The following is a 23,752-nucleotide window of genomic DNA, read 5'->3' on the forward strand; positions in this document are numbered from 1 at the left end:
TAATATCAGGCAGCATGTTTTGGAATGGAAGGAGCGGGGGCATTTGTGAGAGATTTCTGAGATGTGACGTCATTAGGGACTTGGGGGTAAATGCAGATGGTGAGCTATTTTCACCAAGTCCAGAGGGCTTTTTCCAGACTGCCTTTCATGACACCAGAGATGCTATGGAAGGCCTGGGGGGCCTGCAGTAGATGCAGAGATGCGGGCCTCCTGGGCAGCTGGAAGTTCCCCTCTTACAAAGTGTGTGGGAGCGCACACAGCAGGCACACTTCAGGAGCACGCACAGCCTTCCACCCGGCGCACCTGCACCCAATGCCACTCTGTCCTGTCTATGACACAGACATTCCCTGTCCCTTTAGCCCCATTTCCCGTCCATTTGGCGCTCTCAGCAGCCTGCCCCTGTTGCACTGACTCCAAATCAGATAAGGGACCTAGCAAGATAGGGAGAGGCTGGCTGTGAGGCTGCAATGAGGGCTGCAGTCACTGGGATTATTAAAAGAACTGGCACAGTCTGGGTTGTACTCTTGGCTTGCAGCTAACTGAATTGCTTGCCAGTTCCCACCCAAACTGGTCACATTCCTATCTCCAAGCCTTTTGTTTGGGAGATGGGGTATTTATCTATTTATTTATTTTAATTTTATTTATTTATTTTTAAATTCTATTTATTTTATGTCTGTGGGTGTTCTGTCTGCATACATATCTATGTACCAGGTGCATGTCTGGTACCTATGGAGGCCAGAAGACAACATCAGATCTCCTGACAGATGGTTGTGAGCCACCATGTCAGTGCTGAGAATCAAACCTGGGTCCTCTGGAAGAGCAAGTACCTGGCTATCCTGGAACTTGCTGAGTAGCTCAGGCTGGCCTGGAGTATGTGTGATCCTCCTCTGCCTCCTGGGTGCTGGAAGTGCAGGCCTGCACTACCGCATCAGGCTTCCAGCTTTTGCCCATCCTGCCCTTTGACCTCCATGGCAGTTCTCGGCCACCTTCTCCCTACTGCCTCCCCTGTGTGTCCTCTGGAAGTGTGTGTTTCCACTCTACAGTGTCCATGCAGTCACTCACCTCTCTCTAGTTTCCTTATCAAGGTTAAAATGGTATTACAGCTCTTTATGCTTCCTTGGTAAAAAGCATCCTGAAAACAGAGTGCCTGTCTCCACCATATTTGTTTCCTTCAAAGATTTCAAAACAAGACTGGTTTGTGTGCTCAGCTTTAAGGAGGAATGTAGCTTCAACGGGTGTGGACCTGGGAAGAATAAAAGCAGATGAGGCAACACTCTCCTGAAATCTCGGGAGGCCGATGCAGGATTGTGGCAGGTTCAAGGCCTACCTGATTTACACAGTGAGATCAGGCCACCAAGAGAAGCATAGCAAGACTTTGACTCACAAGGCAAGTGAATAAAGGAACAATGCATGCACCCCAATCCAAAAACCTCAAATTTGAAATTTTTAATATTACTTACATTTATTTATTTGTTATTTAGTAAGTGTGTATATGGGCCTGTGTGTGCTGTAGCGTGTGTATGGTCAGAGGGGCAACTTGCCTTCATCGGTTCTCTCCTTCCACTGTGGGTTCTGGGGATTAAACTCAGGCCACCAGGCTTGACGGTTCCTTCTTTTACTGGTTGAACCTTCTCACTGCCCACCCCCCAAAATTTGAATCTGTTGATGATCCTACAAATAGAAAATTCCACATCCAACCTCATGACCTCATGTAATAGGCTGCAGTCAGACTACGCCATCTTCAGGCACTGTGTGTGAGATGTTTCTGAAATGTGAATGAATTTTGTGTTTATACTTGGGTCCAGACCCCAATCCATCTCATTAATTAGTCACAAATAGTCAAATTTGAAAAGTAAACAGAGCTGGACTTAGTGGTACAGGCCTGTAATTCCAGCTACTTAAAACCTGAGGCAGGTAGAGTCCAGGTTCAAGACTAGCCTCAACTTAGTGATAGGTGTTGTTTCAAAAACAAAACAAGAGACAGGGAGGGAGGGAGGAGGGAGGAGGGAGGGAGGAGGGAGGGAGGGAGGGAGGGAGGGAGGGAGGAAAGAAAGCAAAGTTGGAGATAGAGCTCTGTCGTCAAGCACTTGTTTGGCATGTGTGAGACCTTACAGTGGATCCCAGTTCCTAAAAAATAATGAAAGAAAGAAAGAAAAGAAGGGAGGAAGAGAAAGACAGAGGCGGGAAGGAAAGGAAAAATGGGAACATTTCTGGTCCCAAGCACACTGGGTAAGGAATCTTGACCTGTTTTTTAACATGCAGATATTATCAGCGGAGTATTTCAGGATAGTATGAAAAACATCCACCACAATAATTCAATTTCTATTCAAAATCTGAGATCAACTATAAAGCAGATGTGGATATCTTTAAAATATAAAACCGTTGGTCTCCAGGCTTTGATGGTCAACTTTCACTAACCATGAAGGGGGGTAGTAGATGGTGGACAGCTGGTGCCAGTCACTTTTGACTGTTCTGATTCACAGTCCCCACTTGTGTAACTCTTGATCCCTTGCTGCTGCCTTGGTGGAGGAGGTGGCCTACTTTCCCAGAGAGCTGTGAGTCAGGACAGTCTACTAAGCCTGAATCAGGAAGAACACGCCTTGGCACAGGATTAGAGACTGACTGACGAGCTCAACGTCTCTCTCTTCTCATTTGTATATTTACTGATTTTGTGTGTCCATACCACATGTGTATGGACGTCAGAGTACAATTTGTGGGAGCTGGTTCTCCTTATACCCTATGGGTTCTGGGGATCTGGCTCTAGTAGGCAGGTTCGGTGGCAAGTGCCTTTGCCTGCTCAGCCACACTACCAACCCACACCTCCATTTTGGATTCAGGAATTATAAGATTTCTCTTTATTGTTGGATTGAGAGAAGCAGTAAAAGTATACTTGCTTACCTCCAAAATAATGTCATGTTAAGTTGGGCGTCCTTATGGACAAAATCACCCGGAAGCAATTTTTGTAAGGTTTGTTTTTTAAATGGAGTTATGAATTAACTCCAACCCTGATATAATTGCTCCTTAAAATATAAATGCCCAGAAACAGAAATGTTTCTGTTTGCAAGAAAAGTCAGTGTACTCTGCTGGCTGAGGACACTATAAATTTAGAGAGCCTGTACCCAGTTCCCACCCTGGACACTAACTCCTTCTTGAGCTGTGTCTCCCACCTTCCCTGCTCTTTATTTTATCATCAGTGAAACGGACACAGCTGTAACCTCTGCCTTGAAGGTGTGGCGTGTCTGAGTGAAATTGGTGTCGGACACATAATAAACATTAGCAGATGTAGACGGTCTGGTACGTGTTTTCATGCTGGGCTCAAATGCAAATCTACTTGGGTGGCAACCGCAGGAGAGCTTTTCTGAAATTTTGCTCAACGACACACTAACCAAGAGGTGCCCTTCTATAGAACATTAGAAACGCACCTTTTTGTTGTTTTCCTCAGTTATTTTACTACAGTGATTTTTTAAAAATGTATTTTATATTTGTTTAAACAATCTTTTTTTAGTTTACATGCCAATCTCAGTTCCCCTCCCTCCCCTCCTCCACTCTCCCCTCCTTTCCTAGAGATACATCTTATCCTGTCTTGATATTGACAAGAAGTGGTAAATGTGCTATTGGTGGTTTTCTTCCTGGTGAAAGTCAACCTCTTCAACGACATGATTTCAAATTCTTTCAGCAGGTGCGATGACCCCGTGGGACCTCCAGTGTCTGTGAAGGAGACAACTGCAGTAAGTATCCGGGGAACCAAAGGTAAATCCTGGAGTCAAATTAGAAAAGCCGTGTTGGAACCATCATTGCCGGAAGTCCGCTGTGCCTGCAGCTGGCCCACCCTGACATGCTCTTTGCCAGTGAACTGCTCCCCGAGGCGGACATTTCATCCTAACTCGTCTGTGGACTGGGGTGGCATATACTTTACCTCTACTTCTGATTTCTAAGAAGACAAGGCATTGGTCCTAGATGCTTCTGTGTTCTCAGTTTTCCTGGAGGAATGTTTGCGCATTCTCCAATGTTTGCGTCTAGGGATTTGAAGGAGATGCAGAGTTTAAAAAAAGCAATGTGGGTGCCTGTGTTAAATGGAGTGGCAGAGTTAGGGGGGCATTCTTGGGATTTGAAACTCCAATCTGGAGGATCAGCAGATATTTTCCTTTGAGACTCCTGGCTGCCACTTTCAATGAACTGTGTCAATGAGCCCTTAGCATGTAAGGGACTTGCCAGTGAGTGAGTGAGAGTGATTGAAGTTACCACCAGCAACAAAAAGGAAAAGAATGGAAGTTCTGCCTGAAGCTAGAACTGTATGTAGCATCCTGGAAGTTGACTGTTGATGCCACAGGAATTCTTGCCAAGATCTGAGGTGATGAATTTCCCACCACTTGATTGGCAGCCTGGCAGGAATGGTACAGGGGCATGTTAGTGTTTTGTGTGAGGTTTACTATGTAATTGCATGACCTTCCTGTCAAAAGAGACAGCAGTCGCTATTTAAACATTGTTAAAGGAAACAAAGCATTTCAGAAACACTGGGTTTTTGGCAGTAGATGGAAACCTAGAGATCACCTAGCCCAATGTTCCTCTCAGACTCATCACCATGGGTATCTTCAGCTGAACCGTGCTCTGTGAGGGCACTGTCTAGTGTACTGTGGGACAGGTAACTGCAGGACACAAAGAGCTATCAAAGTAACATATTTACATATTTATACCATACATTTAGATAGGATATTCTACAGCTCTACTATGACAGTAAACTCTAAGCAATAAAGCCTGTTTGAACATACCAGCATTCAATAGAGGAATTTGTTTTTACAGAGGTGTGAATCTCCGGGTTTTTTTTATTTTTTTATTTTTTATTTTTTTGCTTTCCGAGAGGTTTCCTTGGCGATTTCCCTACTCTGTTAGGGAGTTCAAGACTAGCCTAGGACTGGGCTATGTGAGATTGTATCTCAAAACACACACATACACACACACACAAACACACACACACACACACACACACACACACACAAGCACACTTGTATGTGCATGCATCAGACAAACCTACTGTGTGGTGATGCATGCCTGTAATTCCAACACTTGGGAGGTGGAGGCAGGAGGGTCAGAAGTTCACAGCAGCCTTTGCTACATAGCAAGTTAAAGGCTAGCTCAAGCTATATTTTTTTAAAAGAAAAATGTGACCTGGCCAGCTAATTGTTCTTAGTTTTTCTGAACACATTCTAGCTTAGCTTTCTACCACCAGCGTTGTATTTGAAGGGACTCCAAGGCACCATTTACTAAGTAGACAGCATCTCACTTCTCTGTATGTATCCCTATGTGGGATAGCATTTGTGTCCAGGATCTGAAAGCAGAAATGAATACGTGATTTTTAAGCCACAGAACCCAGAACAGGTTGCTGAATATGATCTCTGCTGGAAAGCAGGCATAGAACAAATCCAGGAGCACCTAGAAATTTTAATTTGTTGACTTTACCAAGGTGTTTGATAATACCAGGCAGCGTGGGTTCCTGCTCCCACAGCAGCTCTGCAGGTTTGGCCGCCCTAGGAAGTTCTCAAATGTTTGAAGGTTAGGCTCTGACAGGAGCTTTGTTTGTTTAGTTATGTCAACATTGCAGACATATCAGCAGAGGGCATTGGAGTGGTGTAAAGGGCTTGTTTATCTCAGCGGCTTTTATGTTCCCTGTTTCCTGAAAGCCAGCCTCTTCCTGTAGGGAACCTGCCTGGTTTATGAGTTCAACACATTCTCAGAAGTTTTCCAGAAAATTCTCCATGACCCAGGAATGGTAGCAGTAGGTGTGGAGGACTCGCCTAAGGCCTGGCTGCATTCTCAGTGGCTCCCAGCTGTTAAATCAGTCCGTCATCTTAGCAGAGGGAGTATTGCTTTGCTGTTGCCTTTAGTTTCATTTTACCAACAAAGTCACTAAGGCACAAGAAGGTTAAATAATTTGCCTAGAGCCATGTAGATCAGTGAATCTCAATTTTCCCAATACTATGACCCTTTAATATAGTTCCTCATGTGGTGGTGACCCCTAACCTTAAAATTATTTCATTGCTACTTCATAACTGTAATTTTGCTACTTATGAATTTGTAATGTAAATATATGCAGGATACCTGATACGCACCCTCTGTGAAAGGGTCATTTGACACCCAAAGGGGTCGAGACCCACAGGTTGAGAACCACTGATGTAGACATTTCTGGGCAGGGACAGTCCCTCATCCAGCATGCTTTTCTGGGTCCTAATAGAGAACCACACACACAGAGTTTCTCTGTGGTAGCCCTGGCTGTCCTGAAATTCACTCTGTAAACCAGCTGGCCTCGAACTCAGAGACAAGCCTGCCTCTGCCTCCTGAGTGGAAAACTTTTTCAATAGCTCACTAATGTAATTTTTGTGAGCTTCTGTGGTTTTCTGTCTTGGCGTGTCATAACTACGTGCAAAGTGTCACTCCTCGAGGGAGGCCAGGGAGTGTTTAAGGCCAGGTTCCTCCTTTCAGATGGATTGTCATGTAGATATGAGCATTAGCAAAGCTACAGATCAGGGTTTGGGATCAGGTCAGATGAGTGTGAACAGCCACCACTCCTGTACACCATTCATGTGATGTCAGTAAGACACTTAGCTGAAATTTGGTTGTTTTATCCCCCAAATGGGGGGATGGTCCTTAACTAGATCGCAGTTTGTTATAAGGGCCCAAGGAGAAAAGATATGAGAAGTATGGTATTAAAAAGGAACTGAGGACTGGCAACATGGCTCAGAGGGCAAAGAAAGGCACTTGCCACCAAGCCTGACAACCTCCATCTCTGGGACCCCCATGGTAGAATGGGAGATCTGATTCCTGCAAGTTGTCCTCTGACCTCTACTACCATGCCTTGGTACTCACACCCTCAAATAAACAAATGATTTTAAAGTTTTATTTATTTTTACATTATGTATGAGTGTTTTGCCTGCATGTGTATCTGTACACCACATGAATGCAGTGCCCACAGAGGTCAGAAGAAAACATTGGATCCCTGGGAACCAGAGTTCCAGACAGTTAATAGCAACCATATGGAATTGAACCCAGGTCCTCTGGAAGAATAGCCAGGGCTCTTAACCACTGAGTCATCTCTCTACCCCTGTAATTATTTTTTTTTTTTTAGTGAATGAGTAATTGTGTTAAAAAATAAGAATGTTGGTAACAGATGAAGATAAAAAGGGATATATTAGAGGGGCTAGGGAGATGGCTCTGTGGAGAACACTTGCTGTGTAAGTCTGAGGACCTGAGTTCGAATCCTCAGCTCCCACATAAGAGCCAGGTTACATGCCTGTGACCCCAGCATCGGAGGTGGAAACAAGTGGATTATAGGAGGTCACTAGCCAGACAGTCTAGCCAAAATGGTGGGCTTCAGGTCCAGCAAAGAGATCCTATCCGGAGAATAATGTGGAATGTGATAGAGAAAGACACGATAGCCTCCTGACTTTGGCAGGTGCACACATGGGTACATGCACCTGCACACATACGTACATATATATGTACACACCACATTTCCACTTCCACACACAAATTTCTAAAAATGTTTTAGAGAAATCCAGAAGGAGAGACTATTCCCGGGGCCGGGCGCCATCGTGAATTTGGCAGTAATCATCCCTTGCAAACTGCGTGCTATGTTGGTGTTCATGGTACAGATGAGAATACGGCTGCTTTATTGCTCCCTTGGGAGGTTGGCCACCTCCAGGACCCGACTTATCTGACTTTGAGTCCTTGGTTAGGAGAGTGAGATTTTTGGTAGGGAGGAAGGAAAGAAAGCTAGTGCCACAGTGAAAATGAAAAGAAACCAAGCTTTGAACATGATGCTACAATGTGAAATACCAGAAGGGCGTAAGAATTGTGGTGGGAATAAATTCTGCTTGGGAGAGTTAAAAACGGGCTCCTGTGGAGAGTGTAATCCCTGTGATTTGGAAGATGAGTAGCCATTTCTAAGAGAAAAGGTTGAGAAAGAGCAAAACTTGAGGATACAGGACAAAGGTCTAGAAGTCTGTGACATTTGGGACACTGCGTGTGTCAGAGCTTGGAGCACAGGGAATCTGGACAGAGGGAAAGAAAGGCTTACATCAAAAGTCAGGAAAGTGAGTGCAAGCCTTTAATCCCAGCACTCAGGAGGCAGAGGCAGGCAGATCTCTGTGAGTTCCAGGCCAGCCTGGTTTCCAGAGAGAGTGCCAGGAAAGGCTCCAAAGCTACACAGAGAAACCCTGTCTCGAAAAACCAAAAAATAAAAAATAAAAAGTCAGGAAAGTGCCCTTGACATGATTTCACACTTCATCCTCCTAGCCCAGAAGGGAAAATAAACTTCCCATTTTAAGTTGACCCTGCAGTAAGGAGGGCAAGACTGATCCCCGACTGAGGATCAATGTCTGAACTGGGTCACAAGGGACTGCCACTGCTCCCAAGGTACTGTGGGACATGTGTAGTTGATGAAATTTCCTATTACCTGGATATTGCATTCTGATAGACCAAGAACTGTAAAATTCTACTAGGAGCAGTGAAATTCAGTAGAGTTCTAAAAAGCCAACAGCCTGGGAATAAACCCTCTCCCTCCCACCTCCAGCGGGACCCAAGCAAATGACATGGCCTCTTGAAACTTCAGTTTCCTGAAGGTGGAGACAATAGTAGTACCAGCTTCATGGGACTGTTAAAATATTGAAAAGCATCTTACTCAAAGTCCTTAAATAATGGCTTTGATAGTCAGCATTCACTCACTTCTGGTAAGAAAGCCACTACAGATAATATCTCACGTATCGCTTAAATAAAAAGGATCTGTAGAGCAAAGATGACACTTGGTCCTCTTTGTGCCTGGTACCAGCCATTGATAAGCTTCAGAGTTGAAGCTGCATGTTAGTAAAATCTTAATCTTTTTCTTAGTCATCCAGTTCACATCTCTCTACCAGAAGTAGCAGGGATATGTTGGGTGTATAGGGTTGGTCTTAATGAAAAGAACCTGGTCCCCAGATAGAAGGACCTTCCAGCCTACAGAGGCTCAACTCTCAGTTGAGCCCCCAGGACACATAGTTTCCATTTCACTATAAATGTTTGCTCTGCAAAATCGTGATCGGAGAGGCCACAGGCATGTACTCTAGTCTGCATAGAGGAAATCTAAAGTTTGCTTGGATGTTAAATAGTTATGAGATAATGATGCCTGGTGACTTTTATCCAGTAACCCCATCCTATACCAAGTATCAAAACTACAGATTTGAGAACAATTATTATTAAATGGAGAATAGAGCCAGGGTTGTGGTGTATACCTCTAATCATTTGAGAGATGGGGCATAAAAATTGCTCTGAAATTGAGGCCAGCCTGATGGGCTACCTAATGAGTTCCAAGTCAGCCTGGGCCACAAAGTGAGACCTTGTCTCAAAAAAAAAAAAAAAAGTAGAAAACTGAAGAACCATGGAAGAGTACTAATGAGAAGCCTCTTCATACTCTAGGGATTAAAGAACTAACTTCAACCAACCAATTTCTTTCAAGTGATTAACTTTCAATTCTCTTGTCTCCAATGACTATCTATAGTCAAAGTTTTGTTGTATCTGTTTACTTTAGATTTTTTTTTATATTTGTTGTGATAGGTTATATCCAATAATGAATAAATTATCGTAGGAGTGTTGTTTCTTGTTAAGAAGCCCCCTTTGTGAGTATTCACTTATGCCCACAGAGCTACAAACAGAAATCAATGAGATCTGGGCAGACTACTGGGAGAAACAAAGGGAGGTGTGAGGGCCTAAGAGGACCAGAAAAAGCCTATGGTGAAGGAATTTAAAAGTCAGGGCCTTGACAAGGTTAGGCCTTTGGCCTTCAGCTTTATAGATGAGATGAGACGTAAATAGAAAGGGGACACCAGAGAGCTGATCAAGGACTGGGTACCAGAGTGAACTGCCAGGCCTCTCAGGTCCCACCAGGTAGGAGGAGCTGAAGCAGAGGACTGGACTGACTGAGCCAGTTGGACAAAGGAAATGCACGTGGAGTTCTTGAACAGGGCAGTGAGGGTGTGGTGAGGATAACTGTCCCAATGTTACAAAGACAAACCAAGCTTGCAAGTAGGACAGGGATTGAATTTGATATCAGCGTGAACACTTGCTAGTTTTTTTTTATTTTTTTGTTCATTTGTTTTAAGAAATATAACTTCAGCTTTGCATATGTCTCCTAAATCTTTTAAAAGTAGCACTAGATCTTACCTTTCAATGTCCTTATTCCAGAACTACTATATCTGCTCAGCACAGGGGGAGGGTTCTCCATTCTTTTTTTTTTTTCTTCTTCCTCTTAAAATATAATTGGATTTGTTTTTAAAAATTAACCTGAATGTGATGAGTTCCAGTCCAGCATTTTCACACTTTGTCTTGAGCTTGTCCCCTGCTCACTCACTTCCTCCTTCCCCTGCCCTCTTCCCTCTGGTCCCTTTCCTCCTTCCTGTCACACACACTTTGTTCCCTCACTGTTCTGTCATTTGGAATAACCTCTGGGCAGAAACACTGTCTTCTCCAAAGTCCCTTGAGTTCACAAAACTCAAGGTCCACCTAGACAGCAGCTAAAATGCTCTAACAGAAAATGCAGACTTAGGAAATTCACAGTCCCAGCCATTATCGCCACAAAGACAATCCTCCCAACTTGAGAAAGGTTATTTTTCTGATTGCGAGGAATCACCCTCCTCCCATAAGGCCTGCTTAATTCTGTAAGAGTCTGCTAAAACATTGTTATTAAAAGAATTAGCATCCATTGAATTGTGTTTAGGAGATTGCTCGTATGAATGTTTGTCCATGGAGTGTATATATGAATGTGTGTGTAGGATAGTGTATATGTGAATGTATATATAGGGGAGTGTACATATGAGTGTGTGTAGGGAATATGCATATAGGGGTATGTATAGAGGATCATGCATATGAGGGCATATATATGTAGGGGAGTGTGTATGTGAGGATGTGTGGGGGGCATGCCTAGGAAGTTATGTATAGAGGGATGTGCATATGAGGATATACATATATATATATATATAAGTGTATATAAGGTAGTGTACATATTAGTGCATATATAGGATAATGTACGTGTGGAGATATATATATATACATATATATATATGTATATATATATATATGAGGGTATGTGTAGGGAGTTCCCAATTCATTATAAATGGCAAAAACAAGGAAACATTAAATTGATACATAAATATTCAGAAAATTGATCAGTAGTTCTTAGACAAGAACCTCTGACATTTTTAGGGAATCATATAAGTATTTTAGCTAGAGGAGATGTGAAGTCTTACATTTTTTACTTTAAAATTGGCAGGCAAAAATATACAATTCACCGGTTGGGAATCAGCCAGTTGCCAGTGTGTTTGTCCCTAAGCCAGCCACCATGCGGGAGGAGAGTGGCATGCCTCCGCCCTGGGATTCTTCTCTGCTGGAGAGTGAGTTTTTCCAAGGTAAGTTCATGCATCAGATCTCCCTGGAAATACCAGGACCCACAGAGGCAAATACTAATAATAGTTCGTACTAAAATGCTCTAAACAAATTGAGGCCTGAACTTGGTTTCTGAAGTCCCTTACTTCCTGCATCTGAAAAGGATACCATTCTGTCCTATGAACCCAAATCTTGAAGAAACTTATGGTTAAATATAACCCAAGCAAATATTCAGAGATCAAAGACTGGCAGATATACAGGCTGATAATAATGTTTAATGTTTTACCTCAGGTCAAAAAGAAATGCATCTATAAAGCTTGACCTTAAGAGTCTTTTATTGTTCCTGATTAGGGCACTGTGATAAAATGCAGTAGTCGCTAAACAGTTCACCTGAACTGACCTGGATTCCAGAAGTGCACAGTACACATGATTCTTACTTATTTCTGTGTCCGATATGGTTTTTATTAATGACTATTTCATCAATAAATGGATAATCTATTGTATTCATCATAAAATATATATGATAATAATGTCTATTATAATGCAAATCTTAGAAAAATCTAAAAAACTTAAGGAGAGTGCAGTTATATTAAAATTCTGAGCCAGGCATTGGTGGCGCAAACCTTTAGTCCCAGCACTGGTGAGGCAGAGGCAGGCAGATCTCTATGAGTTCGAGGCCACCCTGGTCTACAGAGCGAGTGCCAGGATAGGCTCCAAAGCCACACAGAGAAACCCTGTCTCAATAATAATAATAATAATAATAATAATAATAATAATAATTCTGACAGTTTAATGAATTCTAACAGTTTAATTAATTATGATTAAATATAATGCCAAGCGATGCCAACAGTATTATGCCAACTAGATGATGCATGGTAGTTTGTCTAAAGTTGCAGACTAAGGTACTTCAGTCATGGACCCTGGTCTGGGTTTGGCCTCTGTCCTTCATTATAAGGAGGTCACTGGGACCTGGTTTGGACACCACCCTCTATGGGACCTTGTCCTGAGATAAAAGTCAGCATTGTTTGACATCAGCAGCTTTGCCTCCTTGTGAAGCTCCTTTGCATGGCTCAAGCCTTTGTGAATTAAGACCCAGGAGACAGAGTCTGGGTCCAGATTGCTGCACTAAGTGACCTGGGCATTTACATAATATCTCTCTGCTTCAGCATTCTTACTTATAAAACAAAAATAGTAAAAATAGGTTTTTTTTTTTAACCCTGTAAGTTTCTATAAATATTCATTAATTGATGTTATGTGTCTGACACATGGGAAATGCTACAACAGTTTCTGGGAAAAGGAGTCTACAATTAACATATAATTTAATAATATTGTGTATAACTTTAAATTCCACACATTATCCAAATTTATCTAAGTGTTTGTACATTATGTGGTAATGAACTTTTACCTGTAATGCTGTTTTTTTAACAGGACAGCTAAGAAATCACACTGTTTACCGGCTTATTTTTATTATAGTCTCATGGAATGACTAAAGGCTGAACTATTACAGCAACCTAGTGATGTAAAAGAAAGAGGGAAACATGATTAATAATCCCCAGCTTGCCTAATAATCCAGTGGCAAGCCCATATTGCAACCTACATCATTCTCTGCTGTTACTAACTCATGTAGCACAAAAGGTAAACACACTTCAGATACACAGAGAGAAACTGGTTAAAATTCATTAGGACAAATATAATTTTGTGTTATATACAGGCATGCGTATGAAGATTTGTGTGTATACAAGTGTGTGTGTGCTTGTGTGCGTGTGTTCATTTGCACGTGGAGGCCAGAGGTCGACTTTGTGTGTGGTTCCTCAGGCGCTGTCCACCTTGTTTTGTGTGTATGTGTTCATGTATGTGTGGGTGGACACACACTATCAACACTGTCTTCCTAAGCTGCTTTCTACCTTTTTAATTTGCATATGAATGTATGAGTGGTGTGTGTACATATTTGCATTGTGTGAGCGCAGCATGAGAGCTGGCGCATTTGTGTGCTCATGTATGGAGAGGCCCAGCGTGGCCTTGGACATCTCCCTTGATCATTCTCCACTTTATTGATTAAGGTAGTATATTTCACTGAACCTGGAACTCACTGATTCCTGCTAGTCTAGCCAACCAGGTCAGCCCTGTCTCTGCCTCCCAAGTGATGGATTGCAGGCGAGCTGTGCCCGGCTTTTGACAGCCATCTAGGGATACAAACTCAGGTCTCCTTACTTACTAGGTAAGCACTTTATCCACTGAGCCACCTGTCCAACTCTCTACCTTTCAATTACCTTATGTATATAGTGTGGATATGTGTGCATGAGTTCAGAGGCAAGTGTGCCAGTGTGCACATGAAGAGATCAAAGGGCAACTTTAAGGAGACATTTCTCTCCTTCCACCTTTTTAAAGTAGGGTCTCTTGTTGACAGAAGTTTCTGTCCCGCCCAGTCCTGCAGCTGTTTGGTCCCAAATAAATACATAGAGGCTTATATTAATTATATAACTGTTTGGCCAATAGCTCAGGCTTCTTATTGGCTAGCTATTTCTTTTTTTTAAGATTTATTTATTTATCTTATGATATTGTCTCCACATATGACTTATGTCAGAAGAGGGCATTAGATTCCACTAGAGATGGTTGTGAGCCACCATGTGGTTGTTAGGAATTGAACTCAGGACCTCTGGAAGAGCAGCCAGTTCTCTTAAATGCTGAGCTATCTCTCCAGCCCCTTGGAGAGCTATCTCTTAATTATTAACCCATTTCTATTAATCTATGTATCTCTATGTGGTCTTGCTCACTGGAGAATGTCTGGGTGTCCTACCTTCAAGGTAGCTACATGGTGTCCCCTCACTCTGCCTCCTACCTTTCCCTGTTTGAATTTCCTGCCTGGCTAAATCCTGCCTGTCCATTGGCTGGAACAGTTTTATTCATCAACCAATAAAAGAAACATATATTCAAAGCATATAGAAGGATATCCCCCATCAGTCTCTTTTGCTGTTTCTGACACTGTATAGCATATTCCATGGTAGCTGGTCTACAAGGGTTTTAGCCTATTTTTCCTCTCCACTTCCCATCTTGCTATAGGATTGCTGGCCACACCTATAGATGTATGTCACCATACCCAGCTTTTTAAATATAGGTTCTAGAGTCTGAGGTCATTAGGCTTGTGTGACTGCTGGGCCATTTACCATAGTTTCCACCTTATTTTTTGCGACAGGGTCTCTCACTGAACCTGGAGCTCACTGATTTGGCTAGACTGATTGTCTAATGAGCTTCAGGAACCCCCATCTCTGCCTCCCTAGCAATGGGATTACAGATACAGGTCACCATGCCTGGCTTTTACATGGGCATTCAGGTTCTAAACTCAACCTTCATGGCTTGTGTAACAGCCACTCTACTGACTGAGCCATCACTCCAATCTTTATCTCGTTTGAGATAAGGTCTTCTTGGGACCTGGAGTTTGCTGAGTAGGCCTGGCTGGCTGGCCAGCAAGCTTCAAGGCCCTACCTGTCTCTGCCTCCATCTCCCTACTACTGGGATTACAAATCCATGCCACTATTCTGTCTTCTTTACATGGGTTCTGGGGACTGAATCCAGGTCCTCAGGTTTGTACAGCAAGCATTTTACTGACTGAGTTGTCTATCCCCTCAGGCTCAAAATTTAACCGTATATCCTTAAAGGTATATGAAAAGAAAAAGAAAGAAAATGCATTGCACTCTTATAAAAGTCAGATTATCATTAATATCATAATCAAGATTAATGTTATGTTAGCCAGGTGGTGGTGGCAGTACATACCTTTAATCCCAGAGGCAGAGGCAGGCAGATCTGAGTTTAAAGCCAGTCTGATCTATAGAGTGAGTTCTAGGACATCCAGGGCTATACAGAAAAACTCTGTTGTGAAAAACCAAAAAGAAAAAAGAAAACCAGATTAATGTTGTATTTATAATAACAAAATATGATTCTCAGAAGGGGTGCTTCAATGACTTTAATTGTTACAAACTATAAAGTCATATACAACAATTAATTTGTGTTCTCCTTTAGTTTTAGATGATTTGGATAGCAAGCTGGCTCAGGAACAATCTGCAGGCTCAGTGAATACCAGAGTGCCGTTCAACTACGGGTCAAGAACACAGTTCAAACATTCTCCCTCAAGTAGGAACGAGCATGGCCACACCACAGGAAGGCACCAGAACTATCACAGTGAAACTTCCAACATGTCCATCTATGACATCCTGAGACCAGGAACTCCTAGAGAAGGTTTCAAAACCTTTTCTCCTAGGACAAAGACAATTTATGATATGTATAGGACCAAGGCGCCCAGAGTCTTAAAAGAGGACTTTATGCAAAAGAATACGTTTGGCAGTACATCGTTGTGCTTCGACAGCCGGCAACGATCAGCCTCGCCAGCCACGGGGCGTTTTACTGCAAGGAGCTTACACTTTCCAGCCGATACTCTAAACAAGAATAGTTTTACACCAGCAAGGCACCAGCAAAGCCCCAAAAGAACTCCTTTATCGTCCATCATATGGAATAGAGCAGATTCTTCTAGACATAGGCAGAATTGGGAAGAGTCTCCGGGGGCACCATCACCAATGGACATGGACCCTGCTGATCAGTATGTGGTTCCTAAGTGTTTTCAGGAGAGTAGGATGTATGAGTGGCATCATTCACAGAGTGCTTACCAAGGCATCCCTCTAAATGCCCCCATGGATATTGCCATGAGTCCTGACACTTTAGAGAACTCAGAGAATATGCCATTCTACCATCAGAACAATCCATTTGCAAGGTCTTTCTTCAGCAGTACCTTCAGACAGAGTGGAGAACAGAGATTTGGACAGAATTCCTTTTGGAGCCAACAGGAAGAACATTCTTTCTTGTCAGACTTACACCAGAGCAGGAAGCCATTCCCTTCTGACAGGGACTTTGAAATGATTTCTGTTGAAACAACCAGAACACCATCTACTTATAGCCACGGTGTCCCTTCTCGACACTGGAGGCCACATTCTCCTGGTTATGGAACATATGTTTTCAGAGGTCAAGAGGATCCACATTGCTGGCGAGCTGATCTTCAAACATCCCCACTGGAGAGCATGGACACATCACATGTCAATGAGAACCAATTTCTACCCCATTTTGTCACACCAGATGGTTTTTCCATGACTGGCTCAAGCTGCCACATCCAGTCTTCTGGGCTGGACTATCGGCAGGGCCGCCATCCTGTAGACATAGCTGTAGATGAGAAGCCTTGTTTGTTTGGCAAGGCTCAGACTCTAGTGTCCTCCTTCAGAGCTTCCTTGCCCCTGATTCCTGGTGACAGGAGAGATTCTCAGAGTCCCAGCTTCCAGAATTCCACCGTTGCTCCTGAGAAAATAATCCCTGATAAGCCAGACTCTCTTCCAATAAGAAACTGTACAGAAGTCACTGTGACTGGTATCCATTCGACTGGATTGCTGTCTCTTACTGAAACCCAACCCAACATCCCCGGCACGAAAATGAACAGTGAGAAAGATGTGAATGAATCTGTTTCAGAGGATGAATGGCTAAACAAGACAGGCCAGAAAAACAAGGCAAGTGGGTTGCCCCAACCTATTTCACAGACAGAGATCTCTAATGATTTACCCGATTTACAAAATGCCCACTCCCAAGACTCAACCCAAAACTCCAGGTTTGGCTTTAATGATTCTGCCATGGTCAGTTCCAGAAGGTCACCCAGAGTCTTTTCCAGGAAAGGCACATACCAAATGCAAACAGCACCAAGAGATAAAGCCAATGAACTGAGCAAAGATAAAGACTTTCCTGGGAGCAGGAAACTTGACTCAGCAGCTTCCCTGACTCTCATCCAAGAACGTGGGACACAGCCATCTCTTTCCAGCCCAGATCAAGGTTGTCACCAGAAAACAGGAAGTAATGGAGACAGCTCAAGCATCATTAAAAACAACCACTGGTGCTTTGAATCCACTGCTACCCAAAAAGAAGAGTCCCCAGAGGAACTTGCTAGTTTGGATCTTGAGCAACAACGATGTCCTTCCATTCATTCTACCAATGGCAGCAAGCTGGTCTCCAAGCACAGTGACTCACAAGATTCTTTAGTTGTGCCATCAGGTGTACCCCAAGATTCCTTACCATTGAGTGATTCTTTCCCTGATGTTCTTCTGATACCTTCTGCAATGTTCCCCAGGAGGCTTTTAGACCAAGATCCATCCCAAGAAGAAAGAGAAGAAAAAGAGAAGGCTACAAAGATCCAAAATAATCAGTTGACTGTGAATTCTACAGATAACCAAGAGAGTCATGACAGTCCTGCCCATCTGCACGATGCTGTCCACTGTCATCCTTACTCTCCCTTCAGAAATGGGAGGGGGAAAGGAAGAGTAAGACGCCATGTGTCCTGTATTGAGAAGCTAACCAAGACAGAGAATAGAGCAGCACCCACAAGCAAAGGCAGTAGCCTCACTGAGGACCAAAGTAGTGTCAAAGCCCCTGAGCTCAGCACAGTCTATTGCACCTTGCCAAGAAAACCAGCTGGCTTTCTCATACACAGCAGACAGCAGGAAAGTAAGATAATGCCCGCTTCAATTAGGAATGGGCCACTTCCATTCCAAATAAAAAATAAAGCGGATGTTCCAACTAGGAAGAGCATATCTGACAAACCCAGTTCTCCTAAATCAATGAGTGATACTTCAAATTCGATCATGGGGGTGCCCGAAGCCACCAAAAAAATGACAGATATGAAAGCCATTAGATCGGCTTCTGTTAGGAAAGGGCCACTCCCTTTCCTCATTAAGAGGGCGGTATCATGTCCTTCAGGGGAGCCAGGTACCTTGGCTGAAAGTGGTGAAAGAGAAAAGTCACCAGTCCTGGACGTGGACGCTTCTGCTGTCATGCCTAGGCCTTGGGGAAGAATCTTCAGTTCTCTGGAAGGTGACTCGTCATTTAGAGAGAGTACTTTCTCTGAAAGACACAACCAAAAGGAACTTGTTCAAGGAAACACCAGGAAGGATGATGAGGCACCTGCCCCGGGAACGAGCTCATTCACCCTTTCAAACAAAACCCCCAATGCCGACACTTCAGAAAAAGAGAGTGGGAAAGCCTTACACAAGTTTAAGACAACCAGCATGTTCTCTGTTTCTGGTGATGAAGAGAATGTGAAATGTCTTGAGGTGGTTTCAATATATTATACTCTACCAAGGAAACCCAGCAAAAAATTCTGCAGCCTCCTTCAGCAGTATGCCCAAGGTACAGATTCACTTCGAGACGCTTTTCAGGGAGAGACTGAAGCATTCCCTAATGCTTTGGAAAGTGATGAGCTGAATGGTCCTGCAGGAGTGCAGTTGGGAATACCTCCACCACCAGACCTAAAGATGCAGGTTGACTCTGCTCCATGCTGTCTTTCTCTCGGCACTGAGAATAATAGGGAGGCTTCCCCATCTACCTTGGAGGAAATGGCTTCTGTGAGGTCAGATGTTTCTCTTCAAAAAGGAGAACCTCAGACCAAAGAAATTTCCCCAGGTAGCTTAGCTAAAACAGCTGTAGATGATTCACTAGGTAGGAAAAAGAGAGGGGGTAAGTTTCCAAGACAAATCCTACAGAGCCTGTTACTGCCTCAAGAAAAAAGTGCTGGAGGAGAAAACACTAAAGGTCATCACCAGCCTTCTAAAGGGGGAGATGGTGGGGCCCCTGTCCTCCCAGCCCACTCAGAAGATAATGCTGAAAATTCCCAAACCAGACAAAATTCTGGAGCCTGTGCAGATGTCACAGCTACTGTATCTCCAGGAAGGTGTCCTTGGCAAGATCACATGGCTATAGTTATAGACAATGAGAGTTCTAGTGGGTCACAGCCTAGGGAAGCCAATGGGACAACTGGATCAGACTGCCAAAACCTGACTGATAAAATGCTCTCTGACTCAGAAAGGCAAGCCTTTGCTCTAACCCCAGCATTGCATAAGCTGCAGCTTGCTGAAGAGGCCCAGTCAGGGGGAGCAGATCTGCAGCCAGAATCCAGACAGGCAGGAAGTCAGGAGACAAATACAACAGAGACCAGGAAGGTTAAAGATGAAGCACAAAAGTTGGCATGGGATCAGACTTTACTTCCTGGAGGAAATAATGAAAATAAAACCAACATGGGCGACCTAGAAACAAAAGAAAACAGATACTCAGTTAAACACAGACTGACAGCCATGTCTAAAGCAAGCAGAAAAATCCCAGCTAAGGATTTAGGTCCCAGAAGACACGTAGCCACTGTCTTCTCCCAAAGTGAAAGCCAGTCTGGCTTTAGGAGGTTATCTCTTTGCAGATCAGAGGACAGCCCACTGTCCCCTGAACCTGTTGTAAAATCCACAGAGTCCGCAGATGAAAGCAGCCTGGTGAATGTGGACAAATCTGAGACCCCTCTCCAAGCTACAGCAATATCCAACTCAGAACCTCCTTGTCAGTCCTGCAATCAGAGGTCTGCTAACATTTCACAACCACTTCAGAATGAGCCTAACAGTGTCTTAGAACCACTCGCGAAGAGTGGGGATTCTAGAGCCCAGATTCCGGGAGAGTTGGGAGCCCCAGCTCAGCTCACACTGACGAGCCCCATAGAAAAAAGCGCTAACCACCAACAGAGGTTGAGTCTGCCTTTGCCCCTGGAATCTGCGCAGAAATCTACAATAAACCTATCCCATTATCAGCTGCGCCACAGGAGTGCCCCATCTCCAGAGTCAGAACCTGAGCCTCTCCTCTATAGGTCAAAGAGTTTAAAAAACTTCAATGTGCAGGGTGACCGGCTGTGCAAAAGCCATCCTCTCAAAGCCAGGGGGCGCCATTTTTCTGAGAACACTTCCATCAACACTGCTCTCAGTCAACTGTCCCTTGATGATGACGCCTCCCACAACAGTGCTTATTGTCGAAGATTCAAATCTTTTTCTGAGCTTCCTGCCGCTGATGAAAGTGAAAGTTGGGCGTTGTATAACAACAGGACTAGATTGGGTCCCAAATCCACCTCATCCATTTCCAGGCCTATTGACTATGGGATTTTTGGGAAAGAGCAGCAGTTGGCTTTCTTGGAGAATGTCAAGCGGTCACTCACACAAGGAAGATTGTGGAAGCCAAGTTTCCTCAAGAACCCTGGCTTCCTCAAGGATGATGTACTCAATGGTTCCAACCTGTCCAAGTCAGAGCTGTTGAATTCTGGTGGTCGATCATCAGAAGATGGCTTAGTTCCAAGTGAACCGCTTAATATCTATGAGGATGACCCAGTGGACTCAGACCGGGACACAGACACAACCACCGATGACGAATACTACCTGGATGAAAATGATAAAGAGTCAGAACTGTGAGACTGTAAGAAACTGCATAATATAATACTCTACGTTTTGCTTTTTAACCAAAAACTTATTGTAGAAATGACTCTAAATTTATAGACAGGTAAAAGAAGATCTGGCTTGGAGTGTCTACACCAAAATACCCATTCCTTTTCCATATATATGTATTTTTTCTTCCATAGTATCTGAATTCTAAGAACGATTGCTGTTTTTGAGGGGTTTTGTTTGCTTTTCCTGGTATTTTTTCCTGATGTGTTGGAATTTGACCTTCTTTTCTCCCAACCCTATCTCTAAGCCACTTTCCAATGTTGGCTCTATTTTCCTCATCACTTTTTTTACATCTCTTAACACAACACTTAATAGTTTGGGCACCTGTTAAAACTTGTTAATGCCGGGCGTTGGTGGCGCACGCCTTTAATCCCAGCACTCGGGAGGCAGAGGCAAGCGGATCTCTGGGAGTTCGAGGCCAGCCTGGTCTCCAGAGCAAGTGCCAGGATAGGCTCTAAAGCTACACAGAGAAACCCTGTCTTGAAAACAAACAAACAAACAAACAAACAAAAACTTGTTAATTACCCAGCACAGTTGCAAAACTATATTTGCCTCCTTCTGTCCACAGCCTGAATTCAAGACATTAAATATAAGGTAGGGAAAACAATAGTCATTATATGTGCACTGTGTTCATGCAGTGCCCCCAGAGGCACTTGAGGACATTGGAGCCCCTGGAATGGGAGTAACAGATGATTGTTAGGGGTCATGCAGGTGCTAGGAACCAGACCTGGGCCCTCTGCAAGAGCTGCAAATGCTCTTAACCACCGAGCTCTCTCTCTCTAGCCACAAGATAAAGGTATTATTATGAGAACATCCTTGCACTTCAAAAGTGGAGTCTTGACATGTGTTTAGAGTAAATGTTGAGGTTAAAAATGAAGGGTTAGTCCCATTAGTGCCTACAGGAATTTCTCTGAAACTGTTTGTGGTGATTGGCTGAATTTTTGAGGACTAAGTTTTCATCAGTGCCGAATGTGCAGGCACCATGGTTTGGTCACAGACACATAGCTAACAGATGCAGCCACTGTGGCTTGGCCATAGATACATAGCTAACGGGTGAAAGCGAGCTGACAGTGTCTTATTGGACCAGTTTTTTTGCTGCTCTTTCCACAGCTGATTTTTTTTCATCTCCAAACCTGTCCATTTCTCATTTCCTTATTTATAGCCCAGACTGGGGCTTATTAAACATTTTCTCACTTAATTTATAGCTTTGGGAATTTTTAAATGCCATCAAGTATATACATATGTAAAATAGGTGTACAAATCAAACATTCACTTATAACTCAAATGTATTTTAAAAGTTTTCTGGCTTACATGCAAATTTATCATTTGTTTAAGATAAAAACAAACATATACTACCAAGATAGGTATCTCTACTCATCTAGCACAGTACAATCCAAGAACATTCTAATGTTACCCACAAGCTGGAGAACAAAGTAGTAACAAGTCTTTGTTGTCTGTAATTGCACTTCTTTATGAGCAGAAATCTTTGCATGTGTGGTAAAAGCAGTGTAGTTCATATAGAATAACATCAGATTCCCCGCCCCCTTCTCTTCCTCTACTCTCTGCCTGCACTCTTTTCTCTTCCTCCACCCAGGACAGGTGTGCATGCTGAGTGTTTGGACCAAGGCTGCAGTGAAGTCACACTAACACCACGGGTGAGCACTGCCAGGATTCATTTATGTTTAATTTTGAATTAATTCTTGTTCAGTGCACATTCAGAAACCTTTACTGCTGCCTTTTTTTTTTTAACCCCGAATTTAGTTGTACAACTCCATATAGAGTGAGAACCTATGGTTAACTAAGCTTTGGGCTAGGACACTTCTGAAGGAGCATTTAGTGGGAACCTTGAAGAAGTCCTTAAAATGCTAGGTCAGATGTGATGTCTAGGGACCGCTTGGCTTCTCTGCTGAACCATCTATCAAACCCTCAGGAACATCTAACTCAGAACTCCTAATTTATTGTAAATATCTCGTGATACCCATTGCTAATTTGGCTTCCTACCTCTTTAGTTGACACATAGGCATTTGGAGCTTTATCTCCTTGTAATTCAAGGCAAAGGCTGAGGATGATGTAGACCAGCAGGCAGCATGGGATCCTGGATCTCAATACAGAGAGGATTTTGTCTTGTTTTTATAGCTATTTCATGACATACTTTTATTTTCCACTGTTCATTCAGATAAACTGAAGCTAAGGTTGGGTGTTAGCAAAGCATATAGAGATCTGGCACTGACACCAAATGCAAGGAAGATCTGTATTATGACAGTCCCATAAAACTCGAAACTAGTGAAGGTGAGGTCACTAATATGAAAGCCTTTCCTTAAACCTGTCCACTCAAACTTCAAACTCTAGGCAATTTGGAGTTCAAAGAGACGCCTAATAGAACTCTAAATCACTTGTTCTGCACCAATTCAAACTTGAATGGCACAGAGTAACATTCAGTTACTTATTTAAGGGTGTATATGCCTTTCCTCTTTTGCTATTTATCTGATTATTTAAGTAAAACTCTCATATATTATGACTTTTTGTGTAATTTTAAGGTATTCTGAGATATTTTAACATTATGTCGTTGGTTGTTTTTTTAATGATCGCCATGAGATGCTGTTTCAATAAGTATTTTGAGTCTACATGTTTGCTACAAAAGGTGACACAAAGTTAGCTTGTTTTCCACAGAGGTGAGGCTCTGAGTGAGGCAGGGATACCAGGGTAAGAATTGACAATAGCTTTGGGACTTACTCTCCTCCGTGTAATCTACTTCCCACATTGAATCTGATGGCCATTGCTTCTCTGCACTATGTGTGAAGATACCTGCTTGTCAGGCTGAGGAATCAGGGAAACAGTAATTTCCCCAACATAAGACAGAACCTTTACTGTTTTATAGTTTTATGTAGAGCTTCGTTGAAGAAGCATAGCAGATTTCTTTGTGTTGTAATATATAAACTGCTGGAATTAATGCTCATTTTGGAATAGCTGTGGTAACTTTAATAATAGTCATTTTATATTGTTTTTTTCTAAAATATATA

At 43.0% G+C, this 23,752-nt stretch overlaps 1 protein-coding gene across 2 annotated transcripts in view; it reads left to right on the forward strand.

Annotated features, from left to right (window-relative positions):
* The window catches only part of Exph5 (exophilin 5), a 30,699-nt gene extending 7,700 nt beyond the window's left edge, over nt 1-22,999 (forward strand). Inside the window, exons 2-4 of one of the 2 annotated variants that reach the window (XM_027415095.2) lie at nt 3,677-3,728; nt 11,294-11,429; nt 15,424-22,999. In XM_027415095.2, coding sequence (XP_027270896.1) covers nt 11,363-11,429; nt 15,424-20,699 — 5,343 coding nt within the window. In that variant the 5' untranslated portion in view covers nt 3,677-3,728; nt 11,294-11,362 and the 3' untranslated portion in view covers nt 20,700-22,999. The remainder of the gene's footprint in view (nt 1-3,676; nt 3,729-11,293; nt 11,430-15,423) is intronic. The other variant, XM_027415096.2, reaches the window with a different exon arrangement.
* Nucleotides 23,000-23,752: the final 753 nt, after the last annotated feature.

The sequence above is a fragment of the Cricetulus griseus genome, chromosome 4 (assembly GCF_003668045.3).
Source record: "Cricetulus griseus strain 17A/GY chromosome 4, alternate assembly CriGri-PICRH-1.0, whole genome shotgun sequence".
Lineage (NCBI taxonomy): Eukaryota > Metazoa > Chordata > Mammalia > Rodentia > Cricetidae > Cricetulus > Cricetulus griseus.